The following is an 18,819-nucleotide window of genomic DNA, read 5'->3' as shown; positions in this document are numbered from 1 at the left end:
TTAGAGCCATAACTTAGATTTTATTGATTCTGCAAATCTTGTTTGAGAATGTTTAATAAGCAACTCCCATATGTGTAAATGTGCCCCAAAGTTAAGGATTTAGCAAGACTATGAGGACAGTATATTTTCTTATCTAAGAATCATGAATAAAAAAGATTTAATCAACAATTTCCTTTAGGATGGTTTTTCAGTGACTGACCTTTATACCTAGTCTGTTGATCTCTGACGAGTTTTTAAGACTAACTTAACCTTCTAGATTTGCCTTACATAAAAATTTAATTAAGGAGTCAGGCTGAATAAAGAACAGTTCTCACTCAATAGATAAATACATAGAAAGATAGAATTCTGCAAACTATTTGCTATTTGCTTGTTTATATTAAATTGATAAATGTATTTTTCAGGAAGGAGGTACAAAAGACAATGCCTGGGAGATTTCAGAATGAAAAGCTAAAAGGGCCCTTTCCAAAGTAATTCCTGGTAATATAGCAGTAGAGCCTTCCTCTATCAGTCTGAGGTAAAACAAAATAACCACTGATTATTTGTGAAAGATTTATGGGAATTACTTGATTAACAAAAATAAGTAAATAAGCTGTTGAATATCCCTAAGAAAGGTGAAGGTACAGTAAAGATGAGCAGTTATGAGCCCTCTCAGGGAATATGGGAATACAGAGAATTCAAAAGCTGGATCAGAGGAGCTATGTGGATATACAGTGTTTGTCTTCAAAGTGCCTAGTACAGGGTCTGGCACACAAGTAAGTTCTCAATAAATAAGAAATTGAACTGAATCAAAATGTACAATATTCCTCTTTACCTGCTGCATGACATTATATTAAATTTAAGCCCACTTGACAAAACGCCTAGAAGTGGAGTTTTGAACAACTCACTGTATGGAGTTAAACAACCCTACATAAACACCCAAATAACCAATAAATGAGTTTTCAGATGGGGGGCACTCAAGTTACTATGTGGGCCAGAGCTATGATGAACAGAACAGATCTCACATTAGGAATCAAACTGGGATAGGTAAACTGGGTCTGTTACATTGAAGAGATTCCTGGTGATTCTTCATGAGCAGTGAGCCAACAGTCTACATTCAGGATGGCAGGCTCAACCTAGATAAGATTCACATTAAATATTAGCTGTGGACTAAGCTGGCTGGCACCAAGGATGTGAGTGGCTGAAAAAGCTTTGCATCTAGGGTTATAAAATGCTACTGCCGAGCCACCTGTGCACTGAGCCTTGGTCTATTCTAACATCTATAATACACTTCTTTTTATAAAAGTATAGAAGGTAATGCAGCATGTCTCCTTGTAACAGGCCTCTTCTCTGCCTCCTCTCCTCATCTCTCCTCTCTGAAATCTTTGAGCAGATTCTATGGTGGTCAAAGGAGAGCAATAAACACTCTGTTGCTAGGTCCATCCAACCTACCATCACTTGGCCTCTAAAAAGAGACATTCTTGAGTTTAAATACTAACTGTAATATTTATGAGCTGTGATAGGCAACTGACTTAATTTTCCAAGTCTTAGTATCTTAACCTGTAAAACACAGTAGTAACACTAACTACTTTATAGAGCAGTGAAGAGGATTAGATAAGGCATAGATAGCTCCTAGCACACAACAAGCACTCAGTCAACATTAGTTAAATCATCGTTAGCAACAAGAGCAACAATAATAAATCATAATCTTTAGCCCTTAACCTCAACCTGGTCCCTACTCTGAGATTCTTTTATTCTCGTCTTTTCACCTATCCTGATCAAAGGAGTAGGTGTCAGCTCTCCTACTGAGACCTTCAGTAGCCTCTAATCATAAGCCCCAACGTAGATTGCAAGGGAGTACTGGTCTCTGCATCTCCTTAAAAATCCTAACGATGCTTGCCTAAATGAAGTCTGATCATTTGGAAGTGAAGAATGGTACTATCCAGCTGAGAGTTTCAAGGAAACAAAGAGACTGTAAACCAAGACTGATTTAGAAGTCTTGATAATCATCAAGAAGTAAAGTAAACCCATGAGAATTTGAGAATTCTCCTGAGAATCCATCCCATACCACTTTACCTTATAAATAATTTAAATACTTGGCTGTGCTTGGTCAAATAAAAAAAAAAAAATCATGGCGTATATAAAGACAGAAAGGTATAGTAGAAGACTGAAACATGTCTGAGGTATGTAACATTGTCTAGAATATTAGGGGAAATCCCTGAGAAAAGACAGACACCAGGAAAGTACCCACTTTGTAGGTAGTCCTGCCAAGGTAACAGTAACTTTCTTCCTTTGTACCACAAGACAGCGCACATATGTCATTCATATTATACGCTCATCACCATCCAAGTCCTCTGGATTCAGGAATGCCAGAAGGAACAGTGCTCCAAACTCACACTGCTATTAATTGTGACAGTCCTCATCAGTGGTATTACTGGATCTGTCATTCAGAAATGCTCTTGGCGATCAGTGACAGCATGTAACATTATGAGGATGGCATCTCCATCTTTTGTATTCTGAACATTAAAAACCAGTTTGCATCACCAAATGAGCAGCGGGTGCCAAGCTAATTATATAACTTTTCAGAGACTAATAGGATCTCCCACTGAGCCAACTAGGAAGGAGAAAAATGCAATATTCATTTTATCTGTGCCTCAATATACTGACTTCCTTCAGTCTATTGATGTGGCCATTAATAAAACATTTTAAAATGACCTGAGAAGGCTTTTTACAACCTAGAGCCTGGATCTGGCTGTCAAACAGCTACGTGCCTGAAAGACTTGGGGCTGGTATCAAAGTTGGCCATTGCTGATCCAAGCCTGGCCTGGGAATCTCCTGTATCCAGAACAGTTGTTCATACTTTTGACTGGTTCCAAAAAAAAACAAAAACCCAAACCCAGTGCCGTCGAATTGATTCCGACTCATAGCGACCCTATAGGACGGAGTAGAACTGCGCCACAGAGTTTCCAAGGAGCACCTGGTGGATTCGAACTGCCAACCCTTTGGTTAGCAGCCGTAGCACTTAATCACTACGCCACCAGGGTTTCCTTTGACTGGTTATGAGTTAAAAAAGGTTTCTGCTCTTGAGGAGTTTCAAAAGCAGGAAATAGTAGTCTGGCTTTGCTTGGGACACGGAAGACTCATTTCAATTTCACTCCAGTACCTGGTAGTGATCACCAACATGCTTTCTTACCCATTTTCACATGATTTTAAAACAATAATAATAAAGAACTACTATGTCTGTTAAAAAATATCCTGACGGGTAGTTTCCGGAAGGCAAATCAGCAAAAAGGGTTTGATCTTTTCTTAATTGTTCCTTTCCTTTCACCTGAAAATATAACATAAGTAAAAACATGTATAAAATACAAATCTTTAAACTTCGAACAAAATGTGTAACAGGTCATTCAAATGAAGTAAGCAGAAAGGTACTTTCATTCATTCATCTCAAATAATCATCAGGTACAAACTTAGAACAAGGTAATATGTTAGACTGGGGAGTTGGGAACCAGTCTGATGAAATAACAAACACACAGTCTATGCTCAATGAGTTTACAACCAGTCATAGGATTCAGAGCTGGAAAGAAACTCCATTGGTAAGAAAACTAAGGTGCATCAAAAGTGTTTGATGCGCTGTCCTTAAGAGGGTTCTCATCTCAGATATTAGGAACATGCGTGCCTCTTTCTTTACCTTTGAAATTTCTACCCCGTCACAGCCCCGTCTTCCCCCACCCTCTCTTTGTCAGTTGCTGGCAAGTTGATTCCAACTCATGGTGGCCCCATGTGTGCAGAGCAGAACTGCTCCAGGGGGTTTTCAAGGCTGTGACGTTTCAAAGCAGATTGCCAGGCCTGTCTTCCAAGGCACCTCTGAATGGGTTCGAATCTCCAATCTTTCGTCTAGTAGACAAGTGCTTAAACATTTACATCACTCAGGGGCCATATTCTCTCCTTACACACACATACTTAAAGACCAAGAGAATGGCTTATAATATGAAGGAAATGGTATTAAAGCCAAGGTCATTTCCAGCCTTAACATTTCCTAAATTAATTGGCAAACAAATGCTCAGCATATACAAAAGAATTAAAAAGTCTATCAAACTGGAAGATCATTACTGAGGAATTTCAATGTCACTTTACATGTTTGTTAACATCAAGACAAACAAGTGCAGGCCTACCAAGGAACAAAGCAGAACTCAATGTTTTTCTGAGGTGCCTACTTTGCCAACAACAAAGCTGCAGTACTGTGAGATCGTACGGGAGAAAGACCTCCTGCCTTGGTCAAAAGATGATAAAGCTGGTGGCAAAAGCTCACAAAATAAACTGCCTATCCTTGGCCATTCTGGTAATTTTTAGTCACTGGGAGGTTATGCTCCAGGACTCTATCAGAGTCAGAAAAATGTAACCACGTGCCTTTGAGAGGAAATAGGCACTATATGACTGATTTCTTCCTGGTATCAGGCCAGCCTCATTCATCATCATTCTGGACGGTGAGATGGATAAGAAAACAGTATTGATACAAAAGCTCTTCTAAGCTCTTGTTAGATATGGACTTGCTCTTTTCAGGTGGTCTCCTCATTCATTGAAGACTGAAGAAGAGCTGATGCATTTGAATTATGGTGTTGGCGAAGAACACTGAATATACCATGGATTGCCAGAAGAACAAACAAACCCACCTTGGAAGAAGTACACCCAGAATGCTCTTTAGAAGCAAAGATGGCAAGACCTTGTCTCACATACTTTGGACATGTTATCAGGAAGAATCAGTCCCTGGAGAAGGACATCATATTTGATAAAATAGAGGATCAGTGAAAAAGAGGAGGACCCTTGACGACACGGACCGACAGACGCTACAACAATGGGCTCAAATATAACAATGATTGTGAGGATGGCACAGGACCAGACAGTCTTCTGTTCTGTTGTACATAGGATCACTATGAGTTGGAATCGACATGACAGCATCTAACAAAACAACCTAACAGTATTTTTGGGTAGAAGCAAAAATGTGTGCCCACATCATTAGACTACAGGTTCAGGAGTAGAGATTTTAAAGAGAATGTGACATAAATCTAGACTTATTTGTGTATTCTGGCTGATTTAACTCTCAGAGGAGCAGCACCTACTGAATATTCTGAAGTTAAGGGCTTCATTTAGATGCCTTGCTTCTCCTTTCTACAAGCTGGCAAGAAAAGCAACAGGATTCTTATTACCCACTGATAGCGCAGGGGAAGGGCAAGAGCACGCTCAAAATCTTTTTAGGGACAGGTTAGGAAAGGAAATGAGACAAACAGACTGCTATGAAGAGGCTGCTCCTCAGCTTCTCATTATTAAAGAGATAATTTAAAAGCACTCAGAAGAGGAAATAATGATCAGCGGACTTCCACAGGTACTCATGAAGAACAAATAAATTCAAAGTAACCTAACTCCTTTCTTGCTATTATGATAAATATTCTAATTTCAAGGGAAAGCCTTAGGCTTATTTTGTTGAATAATGCACATTTTGGGATGCAGTGTGAATTTTTTCAGAGTAATATTAGAAATATTGATTTTTTTTTTTTAAATATAGGAGTGAGCTATTTTATTGAATTTGGAAGCCCTGTGACTATCTAAAGGTCTCCCATGCCCTCCCCAACTTTGTTCACCTGAGGTGTTTTGAGATTGTGTTCAGCAGAAATGCAAGCTACAAAATTCAATAACCACTTTTTAATGTTTCAAATTAGTTAGCAAAGATTACAAAAAAAAAAAAAGAAAGTAAAGAAATGTGAACCACTGGCAAGGATACAGTCCATTAGACCTTTCTTCACTTTACTATGAGTGTAAACTGACAGCACTGATTGAACGGGTTCTATGGTAATGTTTCCAGAATTTTAAGCATTATAACCTTTGACCTACTAATTCTACAACTATGAATCTGTCATACAAGATAAATTAGAAATTCGAAACTTCTCTCTACAGGGCCAGTGGTTAGATCACTGTTTGTTATTGTTGCTGGGTGCTGTCGAGTTGATTCGGACTCACGGTAACCCTGTGTGACAGAGCAGAACTGGGCTCCATAGGGTTTTCTTGGCTGTAATCTTTATGGAAGCAGATCGCCAGGTCTTTCTCCCCCGGAGCTGCTGGGTGAGTTCAAACCGCCAACCTGTCTGTTAGCAGTCTAGCACTTTACCACTGCACCAGCAGGGCCCCTTAGACCACAGTTTATAGTAACAAAAATCTGGAACCAAATTAAATCACCAATAATAGGGAGATGGCTAAATACATTTCAGTGAAATAACTACAAGATCAAATATTATGTGGCTATTAATATACTAATATGTTTCTTATAAAGGATTTTTAATGACATGAGAAAATGGTTACAATACTAAGTGTAAAAATCAGGGTATAAAACTACACAATAAAAAAACACAGACGCAGAGTAAAAGGAACAGAAGGAAATCCACCGAAATGTTAAGTGTGCTTATCCCTCAGTGACGGTTCCATGAGTGGTCATGATTTTCTTCATTATAATTTTCTGTATATTTCAAATTTCCCCTCATGAACATGTATTACTTTTATCACAAGGTGGGGGGTGGAGAGGTGGGGTCAAGTTCCTTTAAAAAGATGTACTAAGATTTGAAAGAGAAGACATGCTACCAAGATTCACCATCATTTGGGTGAAAGAGACTTAAAAGAAAAACCAGAGAATTGACCTAAAACTTAAAAAAAAATTATATAACTTTGGTAAGTAATGAAAAACAATAACAACAATGAAATAGGGGATCTCCAGGTGAGGATTAGATGAGAATCTAAAACATTGAGAGAGGTTGTTATCTCTGCTGAGCTGGACGAGGATACAAACCCATGTATATAGTATAATTACACACTCAAGCATGGTGAAAATGCTTAAAAGTTACCAAAATGTCAATAGGTGTCCTGCGTATGGTGGGAAACTATCTCTGACTTTATTCTTTTGACTTTTGGGGGCTCCCAAGTGCATTCCTTCTATTACAACAAACTGATTACAAATACTCAGCTCATTTAGCAAACAGGGTGGGCACAATTGAATATGTTTTTTTTTTTAATTGGGTCAGAATTGACTCAACAGCAATGGGTTTGGTTTTGGTTTTATAGATAAAAGTTTACTTAAAATGCATCACAGACCTAAACAGAAAGGCTAAAACTGTAAGATTCTTGAAGAAAACACAGGAGATAATCTTTGCAGCTTTGGTATAGGCCAAAATTTAAATAGTATACAAAGTGTATAAACTATAAAAAAATTGATAAATTACACTTTATCAAGACTTAAAACTTTCATTCTACAAAAGGTACCATTAAGAAACCAAAAGGTATTTCACTAATACGAAACACTTAGAATAGACAAATGCGTAGAAACCAGAGTTGAACAGTGGTTACCGGGGCAGGAGAGAAGGAGAAACAGGGAAATCTTTGTTTAGCTAGCAATGAGTTTCTGCTTATGAGGATGGAAAATGTGGCAATGTATGTTAGTGACAGTTGCATAATACGACTGGTGTAATTGGTTTCACTGAATTGTACAAGGTAAACTGTTGAACTGGCAAAAGTTGTGTTATCTCTATTTTTGCCAAAAACAAATAAACAAAAGGAAGCAAGCCACATAATGAGAGAACATATTCATAACACCCTATCTGGTAAAGGACCTGTATTCAGAATATATAAAGAACTCTTATAACTCAATGATAAGGTAACAAACAATCCAATAAAATATTGATAAAAGATTTGAACAGAAGATATACAAAATTAGATAGACAAACAGCTATTAAGAACATGAAAAATGCTCAGTATCCATAATCATTAGAGAAATGAAAATTAAAACCATAACACGCATATTACATGATAAAATTAAAAAGACTGTGCCAAATGGTGGCAGGGATGTGGAAGAACTAGAACTGTCAACACTGCTGGTGGGAATGTAAAATGGAGCAACCATTTTGAAAAACTGGCAGTTCTTAAAAAGCTAAGTACACATCTACCATCTGACCCAGCTATTCTACAACTAGGTATCTGCCCAAGAGAAATGAAACTATAATCCACGAAGACTTGTACACAAATGTTCATAGCAGCATTATTAATAATAATCAGATACCTGAAACAACCCAAATATCCATCCACAGGTGAATGAATAAAGAAAATGTAGTACATCCATTCAATGGAATGCTACTCAACAATAAAAAGGAATGAACTACTGCGGCAGGCAACAAGATGAGTGGATCTAAAGTGGAAGAAACCAGATGCAAAAGCATAGAAACAAATTTCTAGAAAATATAAATTAATCCATAGTTTTAAAAAAACAAATTAGTGGTTGTCTCTGCCAGAAGTGGGGAGAAGGACAGACTGCAAAAGGGGCACAAGGAAACCTTCAGAGTAATGAAGGTTCTCTGTATCTCGATTATGGTGATGGTTTCATGATTATATACATCTATCAAAATTCATCAAATTGTGTACTAAGTAGGTGCAGTTTACTGTACATGAAAACTGCTAACCAATAAAGTTGCACAAGTCCTATGCTCAATCTCTTCCCTCAACATTTATGCCCCATGGGAAACAAGGGCATAATATATCTCCTAATATATTCTTATAAATCAAATTCTACTTTCAAAAGGGCTGCTTTCCAATCCCCCTTTCATTGGTAAATCTATAAATTACTTGGTGTCATGTCTATTTAACAGACCATATAGGAAGGTAAGAATCTGCTTCATTTATTTTTTCAATTTTTTTTTTTTTTTCCAACAAGAGTTTAATAAGCTCTCTGTACCAGGAGCAATGCTGGGCACAGAAGATGCAGGGGTCAACAAAGCAGATCTGCACCTTGCCCACCTGGAGCCAATCATCTCGTGGGAAGATGACAGGGTCTAACCTCACTAGGAGTCTCTCAGAAGAGGTTATCCTTTGGATTTTGTTTTTTAACAAGTTTAATATTAATATGCTAAAAGCAACATTATTGTTCACGATAAACATTTGCTAACATTAGAAAATTATGCAATCATTCCAATTCTTAAAGCCAAACATTTTGAGATGTATGATAAAATAATGACAGTTCTGAAGTACACACCTAGGCTCTTGGAGGAGGCAGCCACTGATCACACCTACTTGAATAGTGGTTTATCCAGGCTAAAATCACTTCTCCTATAGAATGTGGTTAAGATTTACGGGGTCTCAGTTGAACAGTTAAGCACTGGACTACTAACTGAAAGGTTGGCAGTTTGAAACCACCCAGAGGTACCTCAGAAGCCAGGCCTGGTGATCTGCTTCAGAAAGGTCACAGCCTAGAAAGCCCTATGGAGCACAGTTTTACCCTGCACACATGTCTCACCATGAGCTGGAATCAACTAAATGGCAACTAACAACAACAAAAACTGAATACTTGGAGAAAAGTATTTCAGGTTCTTTTTAAAAAGGACTATGGGCCCTATCGGAACCGACTCGATGGCAGAGGGAGGGTATGGGCCCAATCGCTACAGTTCCTCCTCTACAGCATGTTTACAACTGGGGTCCCTTCTTCTGGGTGTGTGACAAATAAGCTTTAATTTTCCTATGAAAATAGCAATGCTTCTAATTGCTCATCCAATATTTAAACAGAATTCCCTTTGATCAACACACCGCAAATGGGCACACTGGTAAGTTGCCAGGCTCTTAATGTGAACTAACTGCTATCCCTTCCCTGCCGAGTGCATCTCCTTGACTTCTCTAAGCTGAGGGCCCTCTCACAGAGTTGAACACCAAAATAAAATAGGCCTTAACCAGGTTTAGCACCTCAAGAAATAACCTGATGTTGTAATTCAATGAACACAAGTTCTTGAATTCTAAACCCCCAAAACCAAACCCACTGTCGTCGAGTCAATTCCGAATCACAGTGACCCTACAGGACAGAGTAGAACTGCCCCATAGGGTTTCCAAGGTGGTAATCTTTAGGGAAGCAGACTGCCATGTCTTTCTCCCACGTGATGTCTAAAAAGGGTCATTGTATGAAAAAAAAATTCAAGAACATTTTTGCAAAAAGTATGACAGATCAGATTTCCTACTACGTTATCCAAAGTTCTCTACATAAGTGTCCATGAGATAAATTCCTCCTGAATTTAGTTTCAGGCAAAGGCTTGCATCTCTATCTAATCTTATAAATTTACTTTTATCAGGAAAGGAGACCTACATAACCAACCACAGTTTCCTTTCTGCCTAGCTGCTAAGAACCTGAAACCTAAATTTACTTCTCAATGACTGTAATTATATCACTTTGGGTTCCCGGTCCCATTCACTTACCACTCTCAAAATGGTTTTACAATTTCATTTTAGCTTTATTTCGTTTCTCTTACTTTATAGTTTCATACTGTAAATTACTTCAAATCTTCTCTAGAAAAAGACAAGGTAAAATAATCAATCATTTGTATCATATACGTTAGTTAAACCAATGTTTAATAGGCCTTTGGCTTCTCTAAATATTTCTAGGGTAAATCACATCAATCCTCTTTTTTCAAGTCATTGTTCAATATTCTGGTTTCCCATGTCCATCACCCAGTTCTTCCAGTTAAGCCATTCTTGCTTGGTTTAAAATAACACAATTAAAAAACACATTTTTCTCACTATATTTATGCCCTCATTTCCAACAGGTGGCATACTTCCAAAACATACCCGAACCAAACCAAACCGGCTGCCGTTGAGTTGATTCCGACTCATAGCGACCCTATAGGACAGAGTAGAACTGCCCCATATGGTTTCCAAGGAGCACCTGGTGGATTCGAACTGCCGACCTTTCGGTTAGCAGCCATAGCTCTTAACCACTGTGACACCAGGGTTTCCCCAAAACATATATTATGTGGAACATATGGAACTTGCCATAATTTTATGCTAATTACTTCTCTAAGTCCACCAGCACCCCTTTAGAGAGCCTAGAGGCTGGATCGGGTAGGATGTTCCTGGCTTCTGACAAAGGAGGGCAAAGAATCAAAAGGACAAAGCAAAGCTGAGAACCGTGTAGGAGCCAAGACAAACTCAGCAAGGAAATCCAAGGGGTCACCAAACCTGACCAGCCAAAAACAGATCCAGAAGACAGGGTACAACCCAGGGCTTGGAATCAGAGAGAGAGAAGCAAGCAGTAGGCAAAACACTAGTGGGGGGGGATCCTGGGCAAAGCCTCAAGTGGAGACTGCTGACTGAGTTGTGGGGCTCCAGTGGGTGCATTCAAACTGTTTAAATACATGGCTTATATTGGAGCTTCTTTCTCTCCGTGTCTCCTGGCTGAATTGGTCATTACCTCTTCCCCTGCCCCATCTCTCACAGACATCTAATTACTTCAATGAGCAATACGTAGAAATTAAAACTGCAAAGCGGTCAAATATACAAAAATTATTCTCTGAACATTTATGGTAGTTTCCACTCTTCTCTTCTGCCACTGGCTTCGCATCACCTCCATCTATCTCCAGGATACTCCTCCCTTTGGAAATGATCTTCATGCACAGGTTGTGCTCCACTTTTACCTTAGAAGTGAGCAATCCTCCTTTTGTATATTAAAAACAACAAATGAAAATATTATGATACAATCCATGCTTTGGATCAAGCTAGCACAGGTTCAAAGGCAGGGGTCCTGATGGAGTCTGGGCATTCATGGAAAACCAACAACAGGTTACTAGGATTCTAGCCAAGCTCCTTTCCCTCTAATCTAGGAGATCTGAGGGCTCTAAGGATGGGTTTCTGAGGGTCAGTAAATTACAGAAACTGTGCGCCAGCTGCTATGGAAATGTTAAATATGCACTTTCCTGTGAGGTGGGAGGGTTTAGTCTTAACCTGATTTCTTAAAGTTTATTAACCATCCACCTCTATGGTTAAGAACTAGTGATTTGTAGACCCATCCATCCCCACTGCCCCACTCCACTCAATCTTCAGCTCCCAGAAACTTAACCATAAATACAAAATACAGTTCAAAACCCACCTTTTACTTAAAAACCAGAGTACGGCTCTCTTTATCTTTTAACTTGTTTCATTCATTCAGCATTTGTCATAAGATGGGCACTAAAAAACAAATGTTTGTTGAATAAATAGAATTAATTACTCTAAGGAGTTTTCTTTTTTTTAAGGAGTTGTGTTTATTACTCAGTAACCAAAAAAAAATGCTCACTGATAACTAAGAGAGGCACGTCTAACCTGTAAACTGATGACTCCTAATTTTTTAATGGAAAAAAAATACAAACCTCAGTAATAGGAGCAATTAACTGTGTAGGTACAAGAAAAAAAAATAAAGGCAAACAAACAACCCCCATAATATAGGTAAACAATATTTTCCTGCTTGATTAAATCATGTTGCAGCTGCTTCTAAATTTTAAAACACACAGGCAACACAAATGGGAATTCCCTCTGCAAATTCTCGCAGGAATGACACTCCTGGGAAGATACAGCTGCTTACAGTTATGTCAAAAGCACATCAGGGTCACAACTGCTGACCACTGTCAGAGATCCGGGCCACTGCTAACATAACCACTGTCCTTTTTCAAATCTTTCCCTGACTTCGTCATAAGCACATGTGACTTTGTCACAAGCACATGAAGATGGCTTGTACTTTCAGCAGCATTATTATGTACACCTTAAAGCTAAAAAACCAAACCCATTGCTGTCAAGGTGATTCCACCTTGTAGCAACCCTCTAGGGCAGAGTGGAACTCCCTGTAGGGTTTCCTAGGCTGTCATCTTTACAGAAGCAGGTTGCCAGGTCTTTTCTTCTGCAGAGTGGCTGGTGAGTTCCAACCATCAACCTTTCAGTTAGCAGCTGAGCACTCAACCACTACACCACCAGGGCTCCTTACCTTAAAGCTAGAGGGTTTGAATTTCCTGTTTTTATTTGTGATCAGGAGGCTACAGATTATCCAGTATAGAAATCCCCTAGAGTGAGGATCCCTTTATATAAAATGATTCTCCACCAGACTCACAATTCTGCATATCAGAACAATAACAGACATGCAGCATTATTAATGAAGGTTGAGCTAGTGGGGGGAAAAAAAAAAAAACCTTTCAAATCTAGGCGAAGATAGCACTCTATAATAATTATTCCCTCTTCTGGGGAGGTTGTTTTAAAGCCTTTGCTCATCTCTGTAACATGTTAAAATGTACCATTCTTACATGGCTCCTTATTTTGAGTTATACAAGAGCCTAAGCACATAATAATAGCTGACTTTTGAGAGACAGGGGAGGTCCCCGCAATACTGCTGAGTACATCAGGGTGCTGTCTGTTTAACAGCAGAGGTAGCCTCTCTTTAAGGTATCCTTAGACTTACTGGGTAAGTTTCAACAACCAACAATACAGTGGAAAATAGGATAGGAAAAAACCATATATATATATATATCTTTCCTTTATCCCTCAATACGCAGCTTTAAGTCCAAGGCCACTATGATAAGTTTAGGGTCCTTAAACATGGAGATTTACTGAACATCATGAAGTTGGTTCTAACATGTGAGAGGTTACTAAGCATTAGCTTGATTTGTCATTAGTAATCCTTGATTAAATTCTGGAATATGACCCAAAGGCTATTTATACAAAAAGATGCATACTCTGAAAAGAACAGCCTCTCATAAGTCTCTAAGAAACAGAAAGGAAAGTATGGAAGGACCAGTTTAGAGAAAGAGAAGAAAGCAGAAGATTAAAAGGTACACTCCACCAAATCAGCAAACACACACCCACATTCACACACTTTGTCTGTTGCTCTGTGGTTCAGGCAGCCGCAGTGAAATCAACAAAGATTGTTTGGAAAAGGTGAGTGAAGATTGTCTAGGATGGAAGGAGATGCAATAAGTACACCGGACGTGGCTCCTAGAAGACAAGTAAGACAAGGGAAGGATGCTGAGATCGTAGTGTTCCCCAGGAACCCAGAGCAAACCAGCCAGCTACAACTAAAAGCCCAAACAGGTAACAACTCTAACAAGATCATTACCAACCCACTGCCATGAGTGGATTCCAACTCATGGTGACCCTGTGTCATTACCTACCCAAACCAAATCCACTGCTGTTGAGTTGATTCAGGCTGATAGCGATCCTACAGGACAGAGCAGAACTAAAAATTAGGGTTCCCAAAAAGTGGCTGGTGGATTCAAACTGCCAACTTTTTGGTTAACAGCCAAACACTTAGCCACTGTGCCACGAGGGCTCCATATTACTATCAAAGAAGGTGGTTATTTAAAATTCTCCTTCAAGTAAATATAGGGAAAAATGAATAAAAACACTGGAAGGGAATCAACCTGATAATGGAGAAGAGAGAGAAAAGCATTTAGTAAACAGTAAGCTCTTTACAACTTCTACTTAAGACTTGGAAATTAAAAGCACAATTTTTAAATATGCACTTTTCTTTTACAAACCATGAGACAAAACCAGTAAGCTATAAACAAGAATATAATAATGCTATGTCAAAATTTAGGCTGGTATAAAAACTAAAAGTTAGTCCTAAAACTGTGCCTTGTTGTTGTTGTTTTTTTTCTCTCACATTTCCTCTTCCATTCCATCAGCTTCCTAGTTTTTTTCTCTCCTTTTAGTCTGCACGGCACAGCCAGAAGCTGCATGGCACAGCTGGAAGGCATCACCGACAGGTGAAACTTCAGCCACCTCCTGAGTCACCTACTCCCTCGCCCCTCCACAACACCACTGAGTGGCCTGGCCTGGCCTGGCCTGGCCTGGCCTGGCTACTACATCTCACATTTTGACTTACTGATCAGTCCTACCTCTACCTGAGCAGGAACAGACAACTAGTGACTGATGGCCAAATGGAGAGAAGGCACAGTTGTACAGTGTACACACAAGGCACACCTCTGGCTGGGTGTGGCAGAGGAGTCATCTGGGAGGTTGCCAAAATCAAGTCGTCTTACTGTTACCCGACTCCTGAGGAATATTTGAAAAATTACACTACTTACTCCCAATTATACTATCTGAGCAATTCATTACATGCTGCCTTCTACAGATATTTAATGATTTCTTAAGTTCATATTTTCCTTAACTAAAATGTAAGATCCTTAAGGGCCAAGGGTTATGTGTTATAATTTTGTGTAATTGCCCATGGTACCCTGTCCAGAAGGTGTTCAATACATATATATATATGAATGACTATGTCAGAAGATAGTGAATCTTTTTTTGGTTTCCCCAGAACTGGTTCTTAGAATGCCAAGCTAAGTATAAACAGGCACGTGCTTCTCCATATTCTAAATGTGATAACAGGCACGAGATTGGCCATATACTAAAAAGTGTTGCAAATATTAGAGGCCAGCCATTACTTCAAGGCTGATTAGGAATTGGCCACAATGGTTATGCTAGAAACTCTGGTGGCATAGTGGTTAAGAGCTATGGCTGTTAACCCAAGGGTCAGCAGTTCAAATCCACCAGGCACTCCTTGGAAACTCTATGGGGCAGTTCTACTCTGTCCAATAGGGTTGCTATCAGTCGAAATCAACTCTACAGCAACGGGTCTGGTTTTGGTTTTTTAACTATGATCTCTGGCTTCCCCAGCCCCTACCTATATAATCGAAAGATAGGGTGGGGGCAGGGGGCTGTGGAGTGACAGGGAATTGTCAGTTATGACTGATGCACCCAGGGAGTATGCCAGAAGTCCCCGCTACCAAGCAAAATGCAGAGGCCTCCCAGAGAATCACTCATACAGATTAGAGGTGCCTGCAAGAGGGAAAGGTGGCCTCACTTCCCAACAGAACATCTAGCTTAGAGAGCTCACTTACTGATCAGTCCTACCTCCACCTGAGCAGTAAACAGACAACTAGTGAGCAATGGCCAAATGGAGAGAAGGCACAGTTGTACAGTGCGCACACAAAGATCACCCCTGGCTAGATGTGGCAGAGAAGTCATCTGGGAGGTTGCCAAAATCAAGTCGTCTTACTGTTACCCTACTCCTGAGGACCGTCTGCTGACCTGCCCAGGTAAGGGGAAGAAGTTGAGTGGCGCAGAACTGTTTGGAGAGGAAGGCCCAAAGGACATCTGAGAAGTTCCTACCAGGGTCCCCAACAAAAAGCCAGCTTTAGACACCTGCCTTGGAGCACATCAGCAGGGCAGCCAGTCAGCCTTAGAGAAGGAGGACAAGGAAGAGGAAGAAAGAGGACAACAAAGAGGAAAAAGGAGGACAACAAAGAGGAAAAAGGAGGCCAGAAGTGGCAGAAGAAGAGAAGGAGTAAAACCACTGACTCTGACCCCTCCTCAGGCAGAGGGGAGGGGCTGGACCAGGGGAGCAGATGAAAGCTAAATTAAACATGAGACTGATGCTCAAACAAGGCTGGACTTTTTTTATATCCTAAGTGACTGGAAAATTATGGGCTAATGTCAAAGGTGCCATTAAAAAGATGGGAAAGGAAAATTCAACCGAGCTTTCTGAAGGCAGTGATTAAAGAAAAACAAAACTTTCATTTTTAATTCCACAAAGTATATACTGTTCAATAAATGAATGAATAAATTATTATTAAATTTCTTTTAGTCCTGATTTTGTCAGTTCCCTGTTTTCATTTAGACCTTTGGGGAGTGGGAACTGAGGTAAAGGAGATAGAGTATTTTGAAAAACAAAACTAATTCTTCTTAGCTGCCTGGATGTTATTAAAAAATACCTGAAGCAAACGCTACACTTCCCTACAAGAGAACAGCCTAATGCAGTCAAAAGGCCAACCAAGGCGGATTCTTGGTATGATTTACAATGTAAAGGTTAAAAATGGCAGAGCCCACGCTGTGGTAACAAACATTCATTTTAAACCTTTCAAAGGACTAATACTTCATCTGAACATTCTCAGAGAAAGCTCTCTCTTCTAGGGGAGGGACCAGAATAGCACAATCAAACCACAAAAAGAGAATGGATCAAAGTATAAAAACTCCAACACAGCTTTTTGACTGAGCTGACCTTGTATCTGCTCCCCTGCAAGGAAATCTAGAACCTACTTCAGACAAACATGCAGAGTTTGATTTTACTGAATTCCCAGGGATTCTCCATTAAGACCCCAAAGGCAATCAGTTGGCACGTTGGAAAATTCTCCGCCAAAAAAAAATCCACTGTAGCATACTCTGATTTATATGACCAATGCAGAGGCAGGGTTCAAGATGAATGGAGTAGAGCCTAGCCCCACTTCCCAGTGGCATTCTGTGTCAGAGAAAGTGGTATGCAAATAAGATCAAGTCAGGGGATTTTGAAAAGCATTTACATAATATTTTGCAGCCAAGTATGCCTTAAACCAAAACCTAAAACCCACTGCTGTTGAGTCGATTCCGACTCATAGTGACCCTAAAGGACAGAGTAGAACTGCCCCGTAGAGTTTCCAAGGAGCACCTGGCGGATTTGAACTGCCAACCTTTTGGTTAGCAGCTGTAGCACTTAATCACTGCGCCACCAGGGTTCCATCCCCACATTACAAATTCATTAAAAAATCCACCAACGCTCAGGTTTTCCAATGAAGGTTGAAGTTACTTAACTACTTACCTCACTGGGGAAACTCCCTGAGTTAAGGAGATTATCAGGCAGAATATAGACTTATTTTCTGAAAAAATGTTTAAAAGAGTTGTTACCGTTAGGTGCTGTCTAGTTGGTTCCGACTCACAGCAACCCAACATACAACAGAACGAAACACTGCCTGGTCCTGCACCACCCTCACGATCTTTGCTATGTGTGAGCCCATTCTGGTAGCCACTGTGTCAATCCATCTCATCGAGGGTCTTCCTCTTTTTTGCTGATCCTCTACTTTACCAACCATGATGTCCTCCTCTAGGGACTGGTCCCTCCTGAAAACATGTCCAAAGTACGTGAGATGAAGTTTTGCCATCCTCGTTTCTAAGAAGCACTCTGGCTGTACTTCTTCCAAGACAAATTTGTTTGTCCTTCTGGAAGTCCATGATATATTCAGTATTCTTCAATACCATAATTCAAAGGCATCAATTATTCTTTGGTCTTCCTTATTCATTGTCTAACTCTTCCATGCATATGAAGTAACTGAAAATACCAGGGCTTGTGAGCGACATCTTTGCTTTTTAACACTTTAAAGAGGTCTCTTGCAGCAGATTTCCCCAATGCAATACGTCACTTGATTTCCTCACTGTTGCTTCCATGGTGTTGATGTTTTTGGGACAGTGTGATTTCTAGGTGGCCCAGAGGTTGGGAGCTCAGAAGCTAATCTCTTGTTATTCTATGTAGCTCAATTCTGGTTAAATTAAGATCCTTATCAAGTCATGGTTTTTATTTTGCTAGGTTCCCTAAAATATAGAGGACATTTTCTGCCTTTTTCTCAGCCTATGCTTTTATATTCAGATAATGTTTTCATCATATTTCATAAACCCTCGGCCGGCTCAGTCACTTTTAAGAGACCATCTTCAGTCCCCAAGGCACAGACCAGGACCTGGGTAGATGAACTCTGCTGGAAACCATCACCTGAACCACTGATGCCCTTGCTTTGTTCTTTCCACCTCCGTTATTGCTGACTCCTTCTAGTCTCTAGTTATGGCTCTGCTTTATTCTTCTAGCCTTAGCACCTGACAACCTGCAACTGGCCTCCAAACTTGGCACCATATCCAGGTACTGATATCACTTTCTCCCATTTCTACAATTCCACACGTGATTTCTCAGATAATGCTTCCTAAGTTACTGAGCCCAGGGTTTCCTCCTCGTGTGCAATATCCTCAGCAGCAACCCACAGACTAGAAGTGATCAGCCCTAGCATTAGCGTAATGCTTCATGCTGTTGAGAAGATGGTTTTCATCACCATTTACGAAAGAAAAAACTAGTGAGAACCCTGATAACCAGTGGTCTCTAAGTACTTTGTATACCATTAGGACCTTGCCCATACTCTCTCTAAAATGTCTGTTGATACGCAGTTAAAGAGAAAAGGTATAAAA

General features: G+C 39.8%; 1 protein-coding gene across 12 annotated transcripts in view; it reads right to left on the bottom strand.

Annotated features, from left to right (window-relative positions):
• Positions 1-18,819, bottom strand: part of STK39 (serine/threonine kinase 39) — a 420,086-nt gene that overhangs the window by 162,597 nt on the left and 238,670 nt on the right. Inside the window, exons 15-16 of one of the 12 annotated variants that reach the window (XR_010322295.1) lie at positions 11,909-11,988; positions 10,122-11,476 (exon numbers count right to left, since the gene is read on the bottom strand). The exons of 10 other annotated variants lie outside the window; for them this stretch is intronic. Coding sequence is in view for 1 of the 2 variants with exons in the window: in XM_064287039.1 (XP_064143109.1) it covers positions 11,961-11,988 (28 nt within the window). In the remaining variant the exon portion in view is untranslated. Of the gene's footprint in view, positions 1-10,121; positions 11,989-18,819 lie in introns of those variants that run through there. One more of the 12 variants, XM_064287039.1, reaches the window with a different exon arrangement.

Source organism: Loxodonta africana, chromosome 6 (assembly GCF_030014295.1).
Source record: "Loxodonta africana isolate mLoxAfr1 chromosome 6, mLoxAfr1.hap2, whole genome shotgun sequence".
Lineage (NCBI taxonomy): Eukaryota > Metazoa > Chordata > Mammalia > Proboscidea > Elephantidae > Loxodonta > Loxodonta africana.
Note: the sequence above shows the minus strand (reverse complement) of the source record. Positions and strands in the feature narration are given on the sequence as shown.